At 47.1% G+C, this 20,183-nt stretch overlaps 7 protein-coding genes across 7 annotated transcripts; 5 read left to right on the top strand and 2 right to left on the bottom strand.

The window, feature by feature from the left end:
* Nucleotides 1-16: 16 nt before the first annotated feature.
* E1B28_010192 (uncharacterized protein) lies at nucleotides 17-2,146 on the bottom strand. Its single transcript, XM_043155144.1, has 8 exons — nucleotides 1,759-2,146; nucleotides 1,630-1,703; nucleotides 1,504-1,576; nucleotides 1,381-1,442; nucleotides 1,125-1,326; nucleotides 575-1,062; nucleotides 339-521; nucleotides 17-287 (listed from the first exon to the last, which is right to left on the bottom strand). The coding sequence occupies exons 1-6, from the start codon at nucleotides 1,870-1,872 to the stop codon at nucleotides 859-861; spliced, it is 729 nt and encodes a 242-aa protein (XP_043007608.1). The 5' UTR covers nucleotides 1,873-2,146; the 3' UTR covers nucleotides 17-287; nucleotides 339-521; nucleotides 575-858.
* A 1,843-nt stretch (nucleotides 2,147-3,989) lies between these two features.
* On the top strand, nucleotides 3,990-4,478 carry E1B28_010193 (uncharacterized protein; the record flags this gene model as incomplete). Its single annotated transcript, XM_043155145.1, has 2 exons — nucleotides 3,990-4,050; nucleotides 4,099-4,478. Coding segments are annotated over 2 exons (441 nt in total), but the record flags the coding sequence as incomplete, so codon positions are not given.
* A 443-nt stretch (nucleotides 4,479-4,921) lies between these two features.
* E1B28_010194 (uncharacterized protein) lies at nucleotides 4,922-9,610 on the top strand (the record flags this gene model as incomplete). The annotated part of the gene is made up of 8 exons (XM_043155146.1): nucleotides 4,922-5,386; nucleotides 5,448-6,053; nucleotides 6,103-7,035; nucleotides 7,083-7,854; nucleotides 7,913-8,202; nucleotides 8,256-8,614; nucleotides 8,671-9,281; nucleotides 9,345-9,610. The coding sequence occupies 8 exons, from the start codon at nucleotides 4,922-4,924 to the stop codon at nucleotides 9,608-9,610; spliced, it is 4,302 nt and encodes a 1,433-aa protein (XP_043007610.1).
* A 201-nt stretch (nucleotides 9,611-9,811) lies between these two features.
* Nucleotides 9,812-11,633, top strand: E1B28_010195 (uncharacterized protein; the record flags this gene model as incomplete). Its single annotated transcript, XM_043155147.1, has 10 exons — nucleotides 9,812-9,843; nucleotides 9,903-9,984; nucleotides 10,041-10,124; nucleotides 10,179-10,491; nucleotides 10,549-10,726; nucleotides 10,781-10,877; nucleotides 10,934-11,065; nucleotides 11,116-11,232; nucleotides 11,288-11,545; nucleotides 11,604-11,633. The coding sequence occupies 10 exons, from the start codon at nucleotides 9,812-9,814 to the stop codon at nucleotides 11,631-11,633; spliced, it is 1,323 nt and encodes a 440-aa protein (XP_043007611.1).
* A 2,549-nt stretch (nucleotides 11,634-14,182) lies between these two features.
* On the top strand, nucleotides 14,183-15,560 carry E1B28_010196 (uncharacterized protein). Its single transcript, XM_043155148.1, has 8 exons — nucleotides 14,183-14,437; nucleotides 14,489-14,678; nucleotides 14,732-14,765; nucleotides 14,826-14,901; nucleotides 14,958-14,996; nucleotides 15,068-15,337; nucleotides 15,398-15,462; nucleotides 15,519-15,560. Exons 1-7 carry the CDS (start codon nucleotides 14,372-14,374, stop codon nucleotides 15,398-15,400), a joined length of 678 nt encoding a protein of 225 aa, XP_043007612.1. The 5' UTR covers nucleotides 14,183-14,371; the 3' UTR covers nucleotides 15,401-15,462; nucleotides 15,519-15,560.
* Nucleotides 15,543-16,845, bottom strand: E1B28_010197 (uncharacterized protein; the record flags this gene model as incomplete). Its single annotated transcript, XM_043155149.1, has 5 exons — nucleotides 16,531-16,845; nucleotides 16,340-16,469; nucleotides 15,970-16,289; nucleotides 15,762-15,910; nucleotides 15,543-15,711 (listed from the first exon to the last, which is right to left on the bottom strand). The coding sequence occupies exons 1-5, from the start codon at nucleotides 16,834-16,836 to the stop codon at nucleotides 15,543-15,545; spliced, it is 1,074 nt and encodes a 357-aa protein (XP_043007613.1). The 5' UTR covers nucleotides 16,837-16,845.
* A 730-nt stretch (nucleotides 16,846-17,575) lies between these two features.
* Nucleotides 17,576-20,177, top strand: E1B28_010198 (uncharacterized protein). The gene is made up of 17 exons (XM_043155150.1): nucleotides 17,576-17,762; nucleotides 17,819-17,851; nucleotides 17,905-17,913; nucleotides 17,968-18,010; nucleotides 18,062-18,124; nucleotides 18,176-18,305; nucleotides 18,355-18,455; nucleotides 18,511-18,604; nucleotides 18,659-18,745; nucleotides 18,796-18,872; nucleotides 18,927-19,140; nucleotides 19,190-19,250; nucleotides 19,305-19,339; nucleotides 19,388-19,619; nucleotides 19,672-19,751; nucleotides 19,815-19,947; nucleotides 20,001-20,177. The coding sequence occupies exons 1-17, from the start codon at nucleotides 17,678-17,680 to the stop codon at nucleotides 20,048-20,050; spliced, it is 1,527 nt and encodes a 508-aa protein (XP_043007614.1). The 5' UTR covers nucleotides 17,576-17,677; the 3' UTR covers nucleotides 20,051-20,177.
* Nucleotides 20,178-20,183: the final 6 nt, after the last annotated feature.

Here is a 20,183-nt window from a genome sequence, read left to right on the forward strand (position 1 = left end):
ACGTTGATACCTAGCGTCCTCGATTAGATGCATGGGATTGACATTTCGGGCCTCTTCCTTCCGTTCCGGTTGAGTGCAGGGGTATGCAACGGGATGACTTCCCTGTGGCATTCGCAATCCTTGGCTTGCGGACCTAATACGGTGTTAAACCCAGGGAGGTTTTGAGATGAAGCATGCATCTTGTCGTTGCGGGTTCGGACAAAACGATCCGCGGTCACTGAACTCGACAAAATCTCATCGCTAAATCGATTGAATGTCGTACATATCGGACGACGTCGACGAAGATCCTTCCTTAACATTAATAGTGTATTCTTGGCGAAAAAGAAGTTCAGAGCTACCCTCGGTTTTGCCATCGTGGTTCCAGAAGCCCCGTAGGCAGTGTATATTCAACCGATCATGGCACCGTAAGGGGGTAGATATACAGGCATCGAGCAGGTGGTGCTTGTCAACAAGAAAAGATTACACAGTGTCGTACGACGTCGCACCAGCTTGCTTGTCCAGTCTGACAGCAGATTCCAATCCTATAAAACTCAAACTTGAGCTGAGCAGAAGATGTAGCGCACCGTCTACATACCCATAACTTCAAAAAATTGCCTCGGGCCCATGCCCTGTGCGGAAGGTACATCGGAACCAGTCTCTTTCAACGATTTTAGAGCTGCCCGTACCGCATGGACCATAGGCACTGCGCTGATCAAGGGATATACTGTAAGAAGGTATCGTTAGTCTCCGGCAACGTGTACCGAGGAATGAAAGTATTTCTCGCACTAATCAGTTTCACGCCAAGTTCCTTGGCTTCATCGGCTGTGAAGTGTGGCGTGAAGCCTCCAGTCACGTTGTTCAGTAGGACCTGAGCTGAGATTAGATTTGGTAGCAAAGGAGACTTTTCAAACAACCAACGGGTTTAGGAGAAAATGTGGAGACTGTGCGCGCCAGATCCTCCTTGGAAGAAATGCCTTCCAAGAATAATACATCTGCTCCGGCATCCGAGGCGAGCTTCAATCGTGTGAGAGCTTCATCCATTCCCCCTGCCCCTTGAGCGGCATCGGTACGAGCAATGATCACCTACGATCAATGGCCACTCAGATGTTATAGGCAGTAGGGCTAGAGAGGGAAAAGTGTCGTACAAGGTCAGAGCCTCCAGGAATAGCATCACGGGCCAACACTGCTGCACGTATGCGCGTTGCGAACTCTTCTCTAGAAACTAGCTGCTTTCCGAACAAATGACCACATCGCTTGGTCTGGACTTGATCTTCCAGATGTAGGCCCGCTAAGCCTATTCTCGCATATTGAGTAACGGTGCGAGCAATCATATTTGGTCCGCCAAAGCTATTAAAGTCGGAATTAGATCATTCTTGTTCTTGAATGTTCCAGAACACTTACCCAGTATCAGCATCTGCTATGACAGGCTTTGTAGGATCAAGACTACAAATCGTTGCCGCTACCTGTATGTACGGTTTCATCGGTGAATACCTGGTGAATTCAGAGAAGGTAAAAGGGTATTACATCTACAAAGTCATTCAATGTCGCGATAGCGAGATCGGGTTGTCCGAGTCTTGAAGCAGTTGTGGCAGCACCGCTGCAAAAGAAATTTCCAGATTTATATCCGCAAAGGTCGAGACGAGCACACACCTCTGGTACAGACAATCAAACCCCGCTTCCAGCGCACATCGTGCACTAATTCCGTCAAATACACCGGGCGCAATCTGAAGAGAGCTTGAACCGTAGAAAATGGAAACGGAGCTGAATTGTTCAACTCACAATAGTACCGGGCCGACACAATAGTTGTCGCAGGCGAGTTGCAGGATTCTGGGACAGCTCACCCTCTTGGAACTTAGCTGGGTCGAGGCATGGATTGAAATATGGTTGCGCCATAGGATAAAAACGATGCGGTTTCTAGGCTTCTTCGGTAAATCAACTATCGGATGATGATTGAGGACGACGGTAGAGAGAGAGCCGGTGAAATGATCATGAGATTATTTTTTTTTGAAATACGCGAGAGCTCATTCGTCTGGAGCTGGTGGGCAGTAGCTGAGTGGATGTATGGTTTGAAAGCTTCAAGAACACGTAGACTCATGAGCAACTAGAGAATCGAAACCTATCTCAGTTTGCGGAGGCGACAGGCGACACAAAGGCGACACCCAACGCGTTATTGCTTGTTGTTGTTGACCAATGGACACTCAGAAAACCGGCTAATCACCGGGCCGGTTATCGACATCTCTTCTTGACCCACCCAACTTTGCAAAAAATTCTGGATGTTGCTGCCTCATGAAAGTACACGGGTGGGGAGCTCCCGTATCTGAATTCGACCTTATCGCGGATTTAAGACCCATTTGAGGAGTGTATGATCCTTGCTTTTTTCGCTCAGGGTTGCTCATCTCCGCGTTAATACCGACGCCCGCATTTCTGTCCGTCGAGTATTCGCCATCCCGAATCAGCCATGAAATCTCAAGAAAGTGCTCTACCGCATTCCGTCCGTTCTAGTATATATCAGTGAGCTATTCTCCTGTCTTCCAGCTACTTAGCCACCATCTGATTGAGTCATGTCCCTCATCCCCTCACAGACGGTCTCCAACCACAGTTCTCGGAGTGACTGCTGGATCATTGTCCACGGTCTGTCGTTTATTGTCTTAATCTCTCTCAATTTCGTCTCATTGTTGTGGGCTCACAGGCAAAGTTTACGACGTCACCGATTTTCTAGACGGTAGTCATCTTTGAGCTTCTCTTCTGTATTTCACTCATGTGACTTCTAGAACATCCGGGTGGCAGTAAAATTATTCTCAAGTACGCAGGCCAGGACGCGACGTAAGTCCCCTACTTTCTGAATCTTGATCCAGTCTAACCCCGCATCCAGGCAAGCCTATGAACCCATCCATCCTCCGAACGCTATCATTGATAATTTACCACTTGACAAACAGTCAGTGTCCGTTCACGCAAACCTCAAACCACCCACTGACAGCGTTGCTGTAACCTTAGTGTTGGGACTGTCGATCCCGAAACTGTCGTCGTCAAGTTTAAACAAATCACAGAGGCGGAGAAGAAACGAGCTGAATTACTTGCTGCTCGACCTCCTCTCGATGAGGTCCTCAATCTTCACGACTTTGAAGCGAGTTCTCTCCGAAGCTAGTACTTAATTGGAAAGCTGATCATTACTCACAGGCCGTCGCCAAGGCAGTACTACCAGACAAAGCCTGGGCATATTACTCCTCTGCTTCGGATGACGAGATAACAATTCGCGAAAACCGGGCGGCTTACCAAAGGTGTGGATTTCTCAACGTTAATAAGTCAACTCACAGATCTCAACCCTACGTAGGGTGTGGTTCCGGCCGCGCATTCTTCGAGATGTTACCGTCGTGGACTGGTCTACCACCATCCTTGGCCACAAATCCTCGCTTCCCGTCTATATTGTATGTGATCATGCTCACCTCAATCAAAGCTGATCTGACTCATTGAACTAGTCTGCCACTGCACTGGGCAAACTAGGACATCCGGATGGCGAGTTGAATCTGACAAGAGCGGCTGGAAAACATGGAGTTATACAAATGGTAAGTTTATCTACTTTTCTAGAACCCTAGGCTCACTCATGTGTGGCTGCAGATCCCCACATTAGCATCTTGCTCCTTCGACGAAATTATGGATGCTGCCATACCTGAACAGACCCTGTTCTTGCAGCTGTATGTCCCACCAAATTGTTATTGGTCGCTGGTTCTCATGTTTCGATCAATAGATACGTGAACCGCGACCGCGAGATTACCAAAAAATACGTTCAGCACGCTGAGAGACGGGGAGTCAAAGCACTCTTCATCACTGTGGATGCACCTCAACTGGGCCGTAGGGAGAAAGATATGAGAATGAAGTTTGTCGATGAGGACGGAACCGCCAAGGTTCAAGACGGTCAAGCTGGCATAAAAAAGGATCAAGGTGTTGCAAGAGCGATAAGTGTATGTCCCTGCTCATCCTCATGAAATCCATGCATTACTGACATATCCAAGGCTTTCATTGACCCCAGCCTCTCATGGAAAGATATCCCATGGTTCAGGAGTATCACCAACAGTAGGTAATCTGTGTGGCCAAGGATACTGTCCTCTAATGTTTCTGCAGTGGCGATCATCTTGAAGGGTGTCGCAACGCCAGAGGATGCCCTGATGGCCTACGATATTGGTTGCCAGGGTATCGTCCTCAGTAATCACGGTGGTCGTCAACTCGATACTTGTCGATCAGGCCTAGAGAATTTACCAGAAATCATTGACGCTCTCAAAACTAGAGGACCTTGGCCCAACCCGAGGTTCTCTGTCTTGGTTGATGGCGGTGTTCGTCGCGCTTCTGATGCCCTGAAGGCGCTCGCCTTGGGTGCATCTGCTGTCGGTATCGGCCGAGGATTCTTATACGCCTTCTGTAGCTACGGGGAAGAGGGTGTCGAAAAAGCTTTCCAGATTCTGAAGGCGAGTTCTCTGTATACGTTATCGTTCGCTTCACACTGACCAGAAGTTTCCACTAGGATGAATTCGAAATGAACATGCGTTTGCTTGGAGCTCGAAATTTGTCCGAATTAACACCCGATATGGTCGATGCTAGTGCACTCAAATCTCATGTAGGCAACGTACCACCAGACAACCTGTTCAACAAGAACTGTAAGGCTTCGACTTCCTAGATTGTGAGCCAACTGACCTTTGATTAGACCAACCTCTGAGCCTCGCTGACTTCAAGCTCTGATTTTGTGGGTCGTATACATATGTTTTGTAGTTTTACTTTTGTGTAGATATTCTGTATTATGATGCCACCTACTGAGTCGAATTCATAGCGTGAGATAGTCAGAACTCTTTTGTCCTTGCACGTTGTCGGTACCTCCTTACTCTTTATTGTTTCCTGAATTACACATGTATACCACCTGGATCCACCGACCGTCTCTCCCTCATTCAACACCATGAGTGGCAGCGGGCAAAGTCTTTCGGCGACCAATTTAGCGGCATACCACCACTTCAACTGCAATCTTTACTTGCATAATGTCTACCATAAATCGGAAAATGTTACCGGTATAGGACAAGTACAATCCAAGGAATTATCCAAAGCTCGATTACGACGCGGAGTTGATTGGGAAGCGCAGCTAATGTCATGGCTAGATGAGGAGAACATGCTTTTGACGGTCCCCGCATTCCCTATGACTGGAGAAGATTTAATGGAAAACCTATTACTTGACGATCGCGAACATGTGTTCGTTGCTGGAATCTCTTTCTGGCCACCTCAGGAACGGCTCAATGACTTGTATCGAGATTGTGGCGAAAACCCCGTAGCATTTGGATTGGCAAAACCGGATCTTCTGGAAATAACTCGTGTCGGAAATAGTGTATCGTGGCGGGTAGTGGATGCTAAAGCGTCGGCATCCGTAAAGGTATTTTACTTACACACCTTTCCAAGCGCTATCCTTTGTTAACTCGAAATTCTTGTTGTAGACTTCGCACCACGTCCAAATCTATTTCTACACTCTCTGCCTCCAATACCTTCTCCCCAAACCATTTTTCAAGGCGTCAACCACAGCAGCCGTGTGGCTTCCACCCAAAGAAGGGTTCAACTCAACTCCTCCGTCCCTTCAAGATTTGACAGCCGTCAAATTATCGCTGTTATCGCCACCTCTTGATGGATTTTTGTTTCGACGTTTGTCACAGATCTTGAATCTTCCACGAGAAAGCGTCTCCTGGCATTTCAACCCTAACTGCAACGGATGTCCTTACACATCGAGTTGCAGCCGTCGATCCGTTGAAGGCGGAGAATTGGGGAGCATGAGCAACATTTCTTTCGGCCAAGCCAAAGTCTTGCGAAACTTATTGTCTATGTGGCGTAACGGAGAGGAATACCGTAAAACGGGAGAGGATGTAACTGACATCGAAGATCTTACTTCTCTCTTTGAGGATGGTAAGGCCATTCAAAGCATATCCAATTCTAACCCTATCACGATGCGCAAAGCAAAGCGAGTATTGGCGCTTCCGACGCGAGTAAGAGAAGGGTCTCACCCTCTGAAGAGCGCAGTCGTGGAAGCAGCCAGGACGAACAGCGTTCAGGTCAGACTTTATTCACTTTGTCTTGGTTCAACTCTAAATGTACTTCCAGTTGATTCCTAGGCGCAATTACATCTGCCCCAGGAGCGAGGAAGTCGCGATCATTTTATCTTTGATTCCCGATCCAGCGTCACCGACCATACGCATTATATCGTTCTGTATCTCCGTCTTTACCACATTGTCGTCAATACAAGTGCCGGAACATGTTTATGGAGATGGAGAGAACCTGATTCCTTCCTTGGCAAGAACAATCAGATCCATCATATCCTCAGCTCTTACCCCGCCTTCTGCTCAGTTCTATGTTTTCTCCGCCTCTGAAAACTCTGCATTGCAGACATACCTAGTAAATGCTGCTCTTGATTCAAATGAGAGTAGCGATGATATTCGCGTGTGCATAGGTACTCTCGCCCAAGGTGCCTCCCTTTTGCAGACGACTTTCCAACCCCTCGTTTTGTCTGGCGTTCTGCTAGACTTTCTCGCCAACAAGCAGAAACGAAAGAGTGAACTGCAAGCTTGCCTGGAACGGATGGACCTATCTACTGATGGGACTGTAGAGGTCCTACGGCAGAGGATCCAAGATCACCTGCGAAAGCATCAGAATCAAGGGGTAGGAGAGGAGCGGCGAAAGGAGTTTGGGCAACTATCCCGTGTGGTTGTTCTGAAAACAGAGATTGAACGATGTTTAGCATTACCCGTTCCTGGCTTTTGGGATTTGGCCGAATGCGCCGTTGCACTTGTCGGCCCTCGTACGCAGATGAAGTGTCCTACCGACGAGGAACTTTACGCAGCTTACAAACGCAGAGCTCCATTGGAACCTCTGTTACAAGACCGAAATATGTCAATCTTTACGGTTCTTTGTTCTTTTAGAAAGCGGCTTCTGGGCTCTGGAACGGATATTTTGATCAACATCGCTAAACCGCTCTCTGTCAAATTCATGGACTTATGTCGCGAAGAGAAGCTAAGAAAGCTCTTCTACATGCAACAGGTTCGCTCAAAGCACGATATCATAGATTTACTGCTAACTCTTTTCAGTTTGAGGTGCTCTCTAGACTCTCGGAGCTGTGGAAAAGCCGCGTCGAAGGCTGTCCTGACGCTCCAATCCTTGAGTACCGCTCAACCCGCCAGGGCGGTAAGGGATTAGAACATGTTTTTCGCCTCAAATCAGGCATTCTGGACATGCCCAATATCGACAAGGATCGATCTTTCTTCGACTACATCTTGACGGAAGACCGCGAGTTTGGCGAGTTTGGCGAGCTACCCATCGAGGCACTATTCGATGATCTCGGAGTTTCGGGTCTAATGTTCCCCCTCAACAAATACACGAAATCCAGATGGGAGCTTCAACATCCCGTAGTGAAGGATCGACTCCTTATTGCGGACATTCGCGACATGTCATTGGACGGTCAACACACGCAAGTGATACTCCAGACATGGAGTAGCGATATTCTGACAATGAAGTTCGTCGCCGGTCATCTCTATCGACTTTCCCCACGTTTAGTGGATTTCAATACCTCGAAAATTCTGACTACCCTCTTTGAACTTGATCTACGAAGCGAAGCAGGAGAACAAGTGCCTTTCTTGAAGCTCGTCCTCGATCCCAACTCATTCCGACGCGAGATTGATTCAGAGTCTTACAAATTTGTCGAAGACTCCAGGAAGGCCGGGACCAAGCTACAGTCAATGTTCCGTGAACTAGAGGGATTGGGTCTTGAAGGGGCTGGGCCTCTGGTTTTGAAGACCTCGCAGCACCGAGCTGCCCAACATGTGTTGTCAAACCGTTTATCTGTCATCTGGGGCCCGCCAGGTCAGTCATTACTCTTATGTATGTCCTCATTTTTCTCCGCTAACCAAAGAGTCGACAGGAACGGGGAAAACGCACACAGTTGCACTGTCCCTTTTGAGGTTGCTCAATGTCCAGCATAACTTGGGTGAACGAAGACGCAACATCGTTTTCATTACCGCCATGACTCACGCGGCCATCGAAGCGATACTCAATAAACTATCGTATCTAACCAAATGCTATCGTTCTATTGATTCGTTGCCAACGGAATGGCTAGATGGAATTAAGGTCGAGCATGTTCTGAAAGGGAATGATCACCCGTGGAAAGCAGAGTCCTCGGGGTCTGTCGTGTATGCGGGTACTGTCTATCAGGTTCGATCCAAAAACCATCTTGAGTGGCTGGATCTAATTGCCGGATATCGCAGTTATACAATCTATGCAAGAAACAAGCTCTTCAAGCAGACGTCCTATTGATTGACGAAGCAGGGCAACTGGCTCTTAGTGCTGCTTCGTTGGTACTTCGGTCTCTCCATTCGACGGGGAAAGTGATTATCGCGGGAGATCAAGAGCAACTTTCCCCTATTCTGGCCGCAAAGTATCCTCTTTTGAAGACTGGTCCTCTCTTTAGCTCTATATTAGACTGTCTTGTCCATTTTTCAAGGCGTATCAGGAAAGCTCAAGAACAAGCTTTCTCGGGACAGGAGGGTGGGACAACGGAATCACTTGACGTTGACGACACGTTCTTCTCTCAGGGATCTGTGGTACAGCTCTCAGAGAACTTCCGGTAACGGTGGCGTTGCTCTTATTTCTCGTCCCAGTCGTTAATTCGATTATCCGTAGTCTGAATCCGGACCTTGGGGAATTCATATCAACCATTTATTCAAGGCCATTTGTGCCTCAGAAAGTACAAGCCCGGCAATTAGCAGCCGCTCTGAATAAAGTTGCTCGTGATATGGGAAGAAATTTTGGGCTGAACGATCTCATCGTGGAGAACGTGCAGTTCTTTTTCCTCGCGCTATCGAATGCCATGGTTCGACAGCCCCAAAACTTCCTTTCACGCCCCGTTGTTTCGGATCCCAGGTCAAAAACGGCACATAAAACTGGGGGCACTGACCAATTCGACATGGATCCCGCTTTCAATCCAATATCATTCACTCTGCTGCGTCTAGAACTAGATGGGCAACCACAGGAAGTAAGCTACGAGGTACACATCAAGGCGGAGGCAATGTTGGTCGCTGCGCTTGTCCTTCAGCTCCAACGCTGCTCCCCCACAGAGGATATTTTTGTTGCCACTCCTCATCGGGTACAACGTCAAGCAGTCAGGTCCGCCTTGGAATCGGCCAAGCGATTAGATCGTCTCGACGAAACTTTCGAAAGGTTGAGTTTACAACCGAAGCAAGTGCAGGAATTTGCTGGTAAGGTGACGGTAGACACTGTCGAACGTTTACAAGGTGAACAAATTGGTCTGCAAGTGCATGAAAAATGCTGCGGCTGACCTCCCTCCTCCTTTTCAGGCTCGGAAGCACCCTTTGTCATTTGTCTATTCTCTCTTCCATCTTCCGAAGTCGCAGATCTAAAATTTCTTTTGGAACGAAGACGACTAAATGTGGCGATTAGTCGAGCAAAAACGCTATGCATCCTTATTTCGTCTTCTCAAGTTCTAAGGCCCCCTGTCGAGATCTTAGCAGACAATGAAAGTGCGAAGGGCTATGCGTTCTTGAAAGCATATGAAGAACGAGCATGGTCTTCGACGATCAAGGTCGATATAGATAGAATGTAAAATTATAGCCAGCATTGATATATTTGCTGAATTGTTTGTTTGTTCATGAACGCGACCTCACTTGAACCCACAAACTCAACTTGAATTCTATTGTAACCTACCTGACCCATCGCCATAGAATTCGGCTTGTAATCATCTCTCAAATATCATATTGTTCACTATCTGACTGCTATTGACATCTTTATTCTCCAGTAATTTGTCATGTCTCTCTCTGAAAGACAGCAAGACGATTTGTGCGTAAACATTCGGCGCTCTACCCTACTCACTCCTTCATCCTTACCTGAACCATCAGACACAAAGCTATCCTGGACTATCTTCATTCAGGTGGATACAAGAAGACGTTTGAGCAGTTCAAAGAGGAAATTCCTCGCCATGTATGTTTATCATCTCCTATTGTGGTCTACTATCAACAATTATCCTTATCCTTTAGGCCGACTTTTCACCAGAAGCAAATCAGAAGGCGAGCGGGTTATTGGTGAAGAAGTGGACAAGTGTTATACGCATGCAGAAGAAGGCGTGTTTGTTTCTGGATTAACGGACGACACTAAAAGACCTGATTCATTGACAGATCATGGATCTAGAGACTAGATTAGCCCAAGCCTTGGAGGAAAACTCGCACGTATCGCACCTCCCCAATGGATCGGGCTCGAAGGGGAATGATGACTGGATACCGACGGGCGGTCCGAAACATATCCTGACTAGTCATCGAGAAGCAGTCAACACTGTAGCCTTTCATCCATTGTACTCTGTCCTGGCGTCGGCAAGCGATGATTGCACAGTCAAGATATGGGATTGGGAGTCAGGCGAACTAGAACGCACATTAAAGGCACATACTAAGCGTGTGTCTGACTGTCAGTTCAACTCAAAGGGTACTCTACTAGGCACGCTTTCCAAACTGCTCTCTGAAGATCGGAAGTGAAGGCTAACTTCCTTCACAGTGACATGTGGTTATGATCTTTTCATAAAGCTTTGGAATGTCGAAAATGAATACCAGAATTCTGCAACGTTGCGTGGTCATGAACATTCCATTTCCTCCGCACGATTTCTACCAGGAGACGACAAAATTCTCAGCTCAAGCCGCGATCAAACCCTTCGGATATGGGATCTGGCCACTACGTATGCCCTTCCTTGTTTGTCTGTCGTAGAAATGTTCAAGCATTATGGGTTTAGACACTGTATCAAAGTCCTTTCACCTCATGAATCATGGATTCGTTGTGCCGTTCCCAGTGCTGACGGTCGTTACGCGATAACTTGCGCCTCAGATCACGTATGGTCAATTTGTTCTGCCGGACTGCTTTGTTACTCACGTAGTTCGATTCATAGACTGCCAAGATTGTTGACATCAACTCCGGGGAAGTGAAGGCCGAATTTCGTGGGCATGAAAATGTCGTCGAAGTGGCCGAAATCTGCCCACCTCATACCGTTGCAAACGTTCGAGAGCTCGTTGCTTTAAAGGTTCTATTCTAGTTCACCTCTACCATTCAGTTTTCTGACATCTTTCTCAGTCTCCAGAAAATGCCCCCGCCGTCACGAATGCTTCTATAGTCTTTGCTTTCACTGGATCTCGTGATATGACCATCAAGATATGGGATGCAATCCGGGGTCAATTGTTACATACCCTCGTATGAATCCCGTCATATCCTCGATCCCAACGGTCCTAATGTATGATATTTTCAGGTTGGGCACGACAGCTGGATTCGTGCTCTTGTCTTTCACCCGAATGGACAATACCTTTTGTCGGCTTCAGATGACCATACTTTCCGAGTCTGGGACCTGAAGACTGGTCGGTGTATACGCAAAATAGAGGCACACGACCAATTTGTCAACTCAATGTCATGGGGGAGACAGAGGGTTGGAACTCAACAAGTCTCAGACGGCTCGGAGACCACTCCGGCACGCCTTGTGAATGTTATTGCAACCTCAGGCAACGACCAGGTAGAGTTCCGATCCCTCGTGTGCGGGCAACGTATTAAACAATGTCATGTTTTGACAGGCGATAAAGATATGGGTACCTACGAGATGATATTATGGATCGAGACCTTTTTCTCTCTCGAGCGATATTGCACGTATGTGATGTATTATTGTTATGGAATTTTTAATCACCTAGTACATTCTCTGCTAAATGATGATACCACGTTTTTTAAAGGGACAGTTCCCCGCGAATGAGGTCACCATCTCGTCTAACGTTTCTAGACAAACAGTCCCGACTCTTTCGCTGTTAGCATTTGATCTAGAGGTAAAGCGTCTGAATTGGTATAATACCGCTCCCTGTGTACGTGCTTCGCATTGAAGGTGGAGCATACTGCGAGGAAAGGGTGCGCTTGGAATGAATTGACCGTCAGCCTCGCATGTCTAGTCTGCCCACACCAACGTTCCACTCACTGCTCAGTTACGAAGCATCGATTCCCGTGCATAGTCAGTGTTGTTGCGACAGCAGGCTGATCGACACTTCCCCCTCTGTCGACACGAAGAACCTCCGAGGGATGTTACCTGCATGCTCACCCCCGCACAGAAAAGGAAAAAAACTTTTGTCTGGAACAGTGAAATAGGAATTGATTAGAAATGGCAGCTCAAGCAACACTACACGGCGGCGGCTCGGAGAGGTTCGTATCAAGTGCGTCCCTGGGTCAAAGAAGATCATGAAGCAATTTCATCAATCCTATGAATGAGACGGAACTCGAATCCTATTTACGGTCTCGATAATTCACCTCACAGCTCGGGTATTAATCGAACCTCCAGTCGCCGTCACGTGATGAGATTCAGTTGTTCACGACCTGAACACGTTTAGTTGCCTGGTTCCTGGGAACCTTCCACCGGGGGCTTCGACAATCTCTCCGTCCACAATAAAAATGTACGAAGTCTTCTATTCGGCCTGACAGTCACTGTACAAGCGTCAGTATATGGCGATATACCAACGATCTAGAATTAAATTCGTGGAGCCTTGAAGCCCGGAGGTCGTGCAATCACCTCCCTCCAATCGCAATCAATGAGCAACACGTAAGTTATTCAATAGATGATAAATTAACTTTCGCACTCGTCGGACGTTCAAAATTTAAATTTATCGACGGGATGTGGCGTACAAAAACATGCCAGTACTAGCGTAGTCTCCGAGCCCCGGAGTCAATCGACGAACAAACGTCCTGGACCGAGATCTGTGAAGCAAGGACTTGGGGTACAAGGCTGTCCCAGGTTCACTTGCGACAACCCAGTTGGTACCAAGGGAAGTTATTCATGTATTGAAGCCCGATAGACCCACAGTGCCCTAAATGGTCAAGCTACATAATCTAAGAATGAGGTAATAAGGAAATTCTCAAATCATGCGCGATTCCACAGTTGCGGGTATCCGAACTCACAACCAGTCGGTCAGTAATTATTGTCTATCCAGCAGTATCAATCTCAAGGCGCTTAAGGTTTGTCCAACACGCTCAGGATACATTCGCCCATCAGAGAACCACAGATACTGTTGAATAAAGAAGACGGCGTCTCCGGGTGAATGATTCGAAGTTATACGATGACCGTAGCTATGAGAAGACCCGTCTGCAGTGAACAGAGTCCGCGGACGTGGGGCAAGGGCTGTGAAAGGGAGAGTTTAAGTGACTTGAAGGACATGAAACTCGGGCAGGTAATGGGCCAAGCCTCGTAACAAGTGACAGTGCCTTGAAGTGAAGTTTTAGGATTTTGTAAAGGTGTGAGTAGGTACGAGTGGAGACGGAGATGACCTGGGACGCACACACTTCTGGAACATTGTGATAGACTAGTCGCAAAGTATTAGTATTTATGTCTGGAAACTCAAAACTAGTGCGTGGGGTGCTTCCGCCCGGGAGAACCTGAGCAGCCCTCTCTTTCTTCCTAAAGAGGATAATGAGATACTAGCGACCTGAAGAGGTTTCATCGTCGGAGACTTCTTCTGGAGTGAAAGTCTGGTGCGACACGAGTCCCAGAGGTCCTCAGATAATCCCCCATTGAGCATCCGTCTCATCCAAGTACCCAACACGCCATTCTGGCATGATTTCCTTAAACAATTTCCTGCATCATACATCGTGTCGGACGACGCTTTCGCGGAGCTCAAGTTCGGAGGATCACGCGCCCGACTAAGCACGGTACACGGACGGTTTTCAATGGCACGAAAGTCTTTCATGCACATCCCTGACACTACGAGCGTTGAGTCGATGATTCTCGACTAATAAGAATGGACGACCAAGTATCAAAGCCAGGACCGTTCTTTGTTGAAACGCCGTCTGTTCAAGATCATTCCTGCGGGCGTATTGAAGGATTCTGATCGTTGAGCGAAACAGACATACCCCAAAATGCACTGTCACTCGGACACCAAAATTTCTGGCAGGACATCGACGCGTGGCTCTACCGTTTCTCCTATGGACGTCTTGATAGAAGTCCTCCTATCTGAGCTCGTGCCTTCCATCTGCTTTCTTCCTTCCGTCTTTCATAGGCAGGACATAGTCAAGTTCCAGTTTGGAGACTTCGGTCTAACGATGATCATGAGTGAAAGGGAAGCAAAGTCGTTGTCACGTTACGCGCACAACAAACGCGCACTGCTGACCTTATGTAACCCAGATATCGACTCAAGTTCCCTCAACTGTAATTTCACGGTCAATGGCTAGCTGAAAGGAAATGGCTTGAAGGCTGCCAGCCCAACTCGGGTACCATTCAAGGAACTATTGTAGATTGCTCTTCGCGAGATCACGATCGACCGCGCTCGAAACGAGAAGTTGCTTCTAGTTACAACCAAGTCATGTCTGCCTCATGTCTTCTACACTCCTCCGTTCACAGATATCCAATATCGACCGAAATAATGTAGACCTCGATCTAGTGAGTATCCCCATAAGTTCATCCGTCCTCATGTCGAATCATCTTCCCCAGGTTGTGGTTCATACCTGTGGCACCGTGGACGCCGTCCTCGTTGTTGTTAAGGATAAAAGGACAATGAAAGCCGGTGGATCTGTACCCCACCCTTCCACCTTTAATCTAGTTGTCGTAACTAACTTCAAGTCATCCGTCCTCGTAATGGAACAGATAGTCTATTTCGACGCTATCTTGTTCCCATCGGACGGTTGGTTTCCTAGCATCCTCTTTCTTGGTGCTGTCTAACGTCTTTCAACAAAGGCCGCTCACCTTCACTCATTCAATTGATGACTAGGTAAGTCCTTTTGCACCCTACCTCTCCAGTTATCTGAGATTTGACTTTGAGTGATCCCAGTCCTATGGCCGTCGGACACCATGCCGCGCACATCAGTCCGACTCGAATGCCGCATCCAGAGGTACACATGGACTATGTCAGTCGCTTTTGCAGTGTGTTGTCTCTTTACATATAATCATAATCAATGTTCAGATAGCCGAAGGCCTAGGCCATCGGGCTTGGAAATACCAGGTATGTATACAAATATCTTCCTTACCTTCGCCCCCCCGAAGATTGAAGACTCACCCCGGGTTCTTGCAAAGCTTGTGGAAGCTCTAGACGGGATGAACCGCAAGTTCGCCAACCCATATGTTATCTTCTACCCCGTTATTTCTCGTGATGGGATGCCTTTCCCTGTCAATAAGGTCATCCGCGATATACAGGGAGAAAATTTCGTCGAAGAGGTCACTTGGCGTGGCAACATTGTCGTAGCAAAATACCGCGACAATCCTTTCACTTCAATGATAGACGCCTCAATGGCCGACTTTCCGATCGTCAAGAATTACCTCCTCACGCATGGGTGCCCAGGGATGGTATAGTGTTTTTATCACAAACTATCTGCTCCACGCTCCTTCTCACCATATTTCTGATAGTGATACCGTCTATCATGATTCACCTTATTTATTCGACGATTTTTTTGGTCGCCATTATGCATAACGTATGCTATTTCCATTTACATACACCATGATAATGAGTAATTTACATAAACTCGAGGCCGATCAGTGATCGTGTAGTTCGTCAAAAATTACCATCTTCTTCCGGTCGCGGCTTCTCAGTCAAACTCCAACGACCCCATGCTGGGTCTGCTTTGGCGTTGACAGGTAGCATAATGGACCAAGTGATGGCATAATGCTCGAGTACAAGATCTAGTTCTTCGACTTCATCCAGAAACTCTAATTTTGCTATTCTTTAAGAAAGTCAGACCAAGAGAGGTCACGGACGACAAGTAATCCTAACCTGTCAAGCTCCTGTGGTGCGATGTAACGATTGCGAATGACCCGCAGCGTGAGAGCATTGGCCGCTGTGAACTTGAGGTTTAGGAAACGGCTTGGGAGACTTTCAACGGTAGGATACGGTGCTGCTCCCGGGAGTGTAACGTTGCGGGCCTTGAGAAGCCAGATGGTCAAAATGAACCAAAATTTAAGGTTGTACTTTCGAAATTCACCTTGAGATTGTTGATCATCACGCGCCCAAAAGAGTCTTCGAGACCAAACATTTCGTAGACAATTGCCCCAAGAGGTGCATGCTGAGGCAGTTTGGAGAAGTAATCTGAAAACCATTGAATAAGGGTCGACGAGGACTCTGGGGACATATAGACGAGAACACATTCGAAGAGTAGGAGTGTCGGGATGGATGGATCCAAACAAAGTTTTGATGAATCATCCGCGATGGTGATCAATGGAGCGAGCGCAGTCGCCGGAGTTTCTCGAAGGTCAGCCGGCAAAAGATGGTAGACAGATGAATGAAGAGCAGTGCCACCTAGGGCTATGGTGTATGAGGTAAGACGAGGACTGAAACGTTATTGGGTAACATACCGAGTCTCGCTTCCGGGCCAACCACCGCGCTAAGCTCCTTACTCTTCCTAATGGCCATGATCTTCTTGGTGGTATTTTCCATAAAATCAATCTCGATGTATGCGGATATCATGTTTTTGTGAGGCCCTGTCTACTATCATAAGATTGATCAACCCCGTGAATAATAAACTTGAAGACAAAGAAACACCAACGGCCAACCGCCAGTATCTTGTATCACTTCCCGCACCCAAGCTTACTATCTGACATGTTTGTCCTGTCTGAGAGGATATCTGTACCCACTGTTGAACCAGGTCGTCGATAGCGGTGGTCCTGACATGGGTTCCGATGTTAATTAATGGTGGCCGGGAAGGTTGTAAGTGAGCTCGCGGAACGAGAGATTTGATAAAGGGATCAGAGATATACTGTTTGTTGACGGCAGATAGTCTGGCGATCGCTGCATCGTTGTCTGTGAGTCGGATAGAGTTGTCTGGATCTGCAGGTCGAGGTGGTGGAAGCATAACGTATAGACCAGTTAGTGCGCGACGCGCGTCAGGTCACAATCACGTGCAAAAGGCTCAGTTGACTCAGTCCTCGACTTTGATTGGCTACTATTCTGGTTTCCGATTGTGCAAATGACAAGGATATGCAAAATTGGATAAAACTTGGTCTTCCCGTTTATTTGTGGGCTCGGCAATTTTTTGTAGGATCCGTAGACTACACATGAGCTTGTATGTACAGTTGTAGCCACTGAAAGACAAAGGATATGAAATGAAATTCAAAATATAGCTCAGATCTGGTCGTGATTACAGCGTGACAGCCCAGGAACGGTACATTCCGGAATATATCTCAAAATTTTAGATACGTAGTTAAGTGTAAACGAAAACACTAGCATTAAATACAAGGTTTCAGAGGCAGGGGAGTGAACGGTAGTGTGGAATAAGCCAAACGATACAGCAGAGGTCCCAAATCGACCTGTAAGCGAAGCTGGCTTGGCGCGAGCTTTGCTACTTGCCGAAGTCTTGCCAGACGTGACGATACGTGACAAAACGCTTTGCACTTCTCGAATCACCCTCGGACACTCTCCGAGGCTTCTTACAGCTATCCTAAAATCCTCATAAATTCAGGTTAACGTTTTGAGCACTATTAAAATACTCTAGTCAAATTTTTGATACGGTAAGTGGTGTGTGGAAGTGGTACTCGAAAATGTTGCATATCCCTAAACAGAATAGTATTGGATAACCTAGCCGGTCCGAAAACGCGGGTTAACGTTAACCGACGACTCCGTCGTGGGGCGTTCAAGGAGTGGGAGGGAGTAATATTATATCACCTTCCTCAGTTTCCAACATCGCTACTCTCGACATGTCCGCAACAGAAGACCGAAAATTATCAGGGAAGGAAGTCGCTCAGCATAACACAAGGGAAAGCTGTTGGATCATCGTGCACGGCAAGTTCATAGCACGCAGCTATCGGTCCCAAAAATTTCTAACATTTTCGTCTTAGGAAAGGTTTACGATGTCACAGAGTTCCTAGACGGTGAGAAAATCTAAAATTCTACTTTCTTCAGTGGGGCTCACTCTAATAACCAGACCATCCGGGTCAGTGCCTCCTGACATTGGTCTGACATACCTTTAACTGAAGTTGTCGAGAAGGAGGAAGTAAGATCATATTAAAGTACGCAGGAAAGGATGCTACGTATGTTGCAGTTAATCTTCTTTGGAGAGACACTCACTCTTAAACATTCAGGCAAGAATACGATCCAATACACCCTCCAGATGCAATAACCACTAATCTTTCGCCCGAGAAACAGTAAGTCGCATTACGCCTTCAGTGGCTTAACTTTCATTTGTGATCCATTAGCTTGGGGCCTGTGGAGCCAGACACCGTTGAGAAAGTGGAAGTTGTGATTACCGATGAGGAGAAAGCCAGGTTAGAGCGCGCAGAGCATAAGCCCACATTGGACGAGATTCTTAATCTTCATGATTTTGAGGTATCATATCCACAGCACTCCAATTACGCTCCTGCTAATCCTACGTTAGTTCATTGCGAAACAAGTAATGCCTGAGAAAGCATGGGCGTACTACTCCTCAGCAGCTGACGATGAAATCACATTGCGAGAGAATCATGCAGCATACCATAGGTAGGCTTTCAACCGAATTACACCTCGCTTCGGTTTTCCTGAAAGGCTACCACAGAATATGGTTTCGCCCACGAGTTCTGAGAGATGTAACACGTGTCGACCTTTCTTCGACAATACTAGGACATAAGACATCGATGCCCATCTATATCGTGCGTAACAACCACTCGTGTTATTACTTTCTTGAATCCTGAGGATCCCTGGAGACTGCCACTGCTCTCGGGAAACTAGGCCATCCAGATGGCGAATTGAATCTGACCCGAGCTGCTGCAAACTATAACGTGATCCAGATGGTATGGAATTCTGTTTCCATCAGCTTCACAAACAGCCTGATCCGCCGTAGATTCCGACGCTGGCCTCCTGCTCCTTTGACGAAATCGTTGACAATGCCAAACCTGACCAAGTGCAATTCCTCCAATTGTAAGTGAAGTTTTCAGTCTGCTCGATTCCAGCTCTTGAAAATTTGAATGCCAGATATGTCAATAAAGACAGGGAGATCACCAAACGAATCGTTCAGCATGCAGAGAAGAGGGGGATAAAGGGTCTTTTCATAACTGTGGATGCACCACAGCTCGGACGACGGGAGAAAGACATGCGAATGAAGTTCGAAGCAGATGATCCCTCGGAAGTGGCTAAAGCTGGAGGGAAGGGTGTAGATCGGTCGCAGGGAGCAGCAAGGGCTATCAGCGTATGATTCTGATTCTGACCTTTGACGCTGAAGATTGATCCAGTCCTAGTCATTCATCGATCCTGGTCTCAATTGGAGCGACCTCTCTTGGTTCAAAAGCATCACAAAGAGTATGTCAATACTCGATCACGAGTCTAGCGCGATTTACCAATCATTACATCCAGTGCCTCTGATCCTCAAAGGTGTCCAGTGCTGGGAGGTACGTCGGAACTATCACAATATGCAGACCATGACTCACAAGGAACAGGACGCCTTGGAAGCCTACGACCAAGGGCTAGCAGGTGTTGTTCTATCAAACCACGGTGGTCGCCAACTCGACTTTGCTCGTTCAGGGATTGAAGTTCTTGTTGAATGTGTCACAAAGCTCAAAGAGAAACGAGGGCTTACGTTCCCCAATGACAAATTCGCGTTGCTTGTGGATGGTGGTGTGAGAAGAGCTACTGATGTGATTAAAGCAGTAGCATTGGGAGCCACCGCAGGTATATATTACGGTTCTCCGGCTTCTCAGCTTCTCTAACCTGTGTATGTTAGTTGGCATCGGTCGTCCGTTCCTATATGCTTTCTCGGCGTACGGTGTTGAAGGAGTAAACAAAGCGTTGGAAATCCTTCGTGTAAGTTCGTCATTCCACACATTACAACTCCGAAATACAAGTATCATTGATTTGTACCTACAGGATGAGTTTGAGATGAATATGCGTCTAATCGGGGCTCCGACAATCAAGGATATTGTTCCCGAGATGGTTGATGCTTCAAACCTTTCGTCACATATTGTCTCAGTCCCCGAAGACAATCTCTATCACACAAGCTGTATGTCTATTCCCGAAACACAACCTCCAGCACCTCACACTTTTCATTCACAGATGAGGTCATGCACCATGCGACGTTGAAAGAGATCAAGTCCAAGCTATGAAACACTAATAATTGTATTCTCATCTATCTATCTATCTATCTATCTATCTGTGCTTGGTCCTAAAGCGAATTGATGGTAAATTTCCCTTTACAGATATATTTATAGATATAAAAATAAAAGGAGAACGATATTG

Source organism: Marasmius oreades, chromosome 6 (genome assembly GCF_018924745.1).
Source record: "Marasmius oreades isolate 03SP1 chromosome 6, whole genome shotgun sequence".
Classification (NCBI taxonomy): Eukaryota; Fungi; Basidiomycota; class Agaricomycetes; order Agaricales; family Marasmiaceae; genus Marasmius; species Marasmius oreades.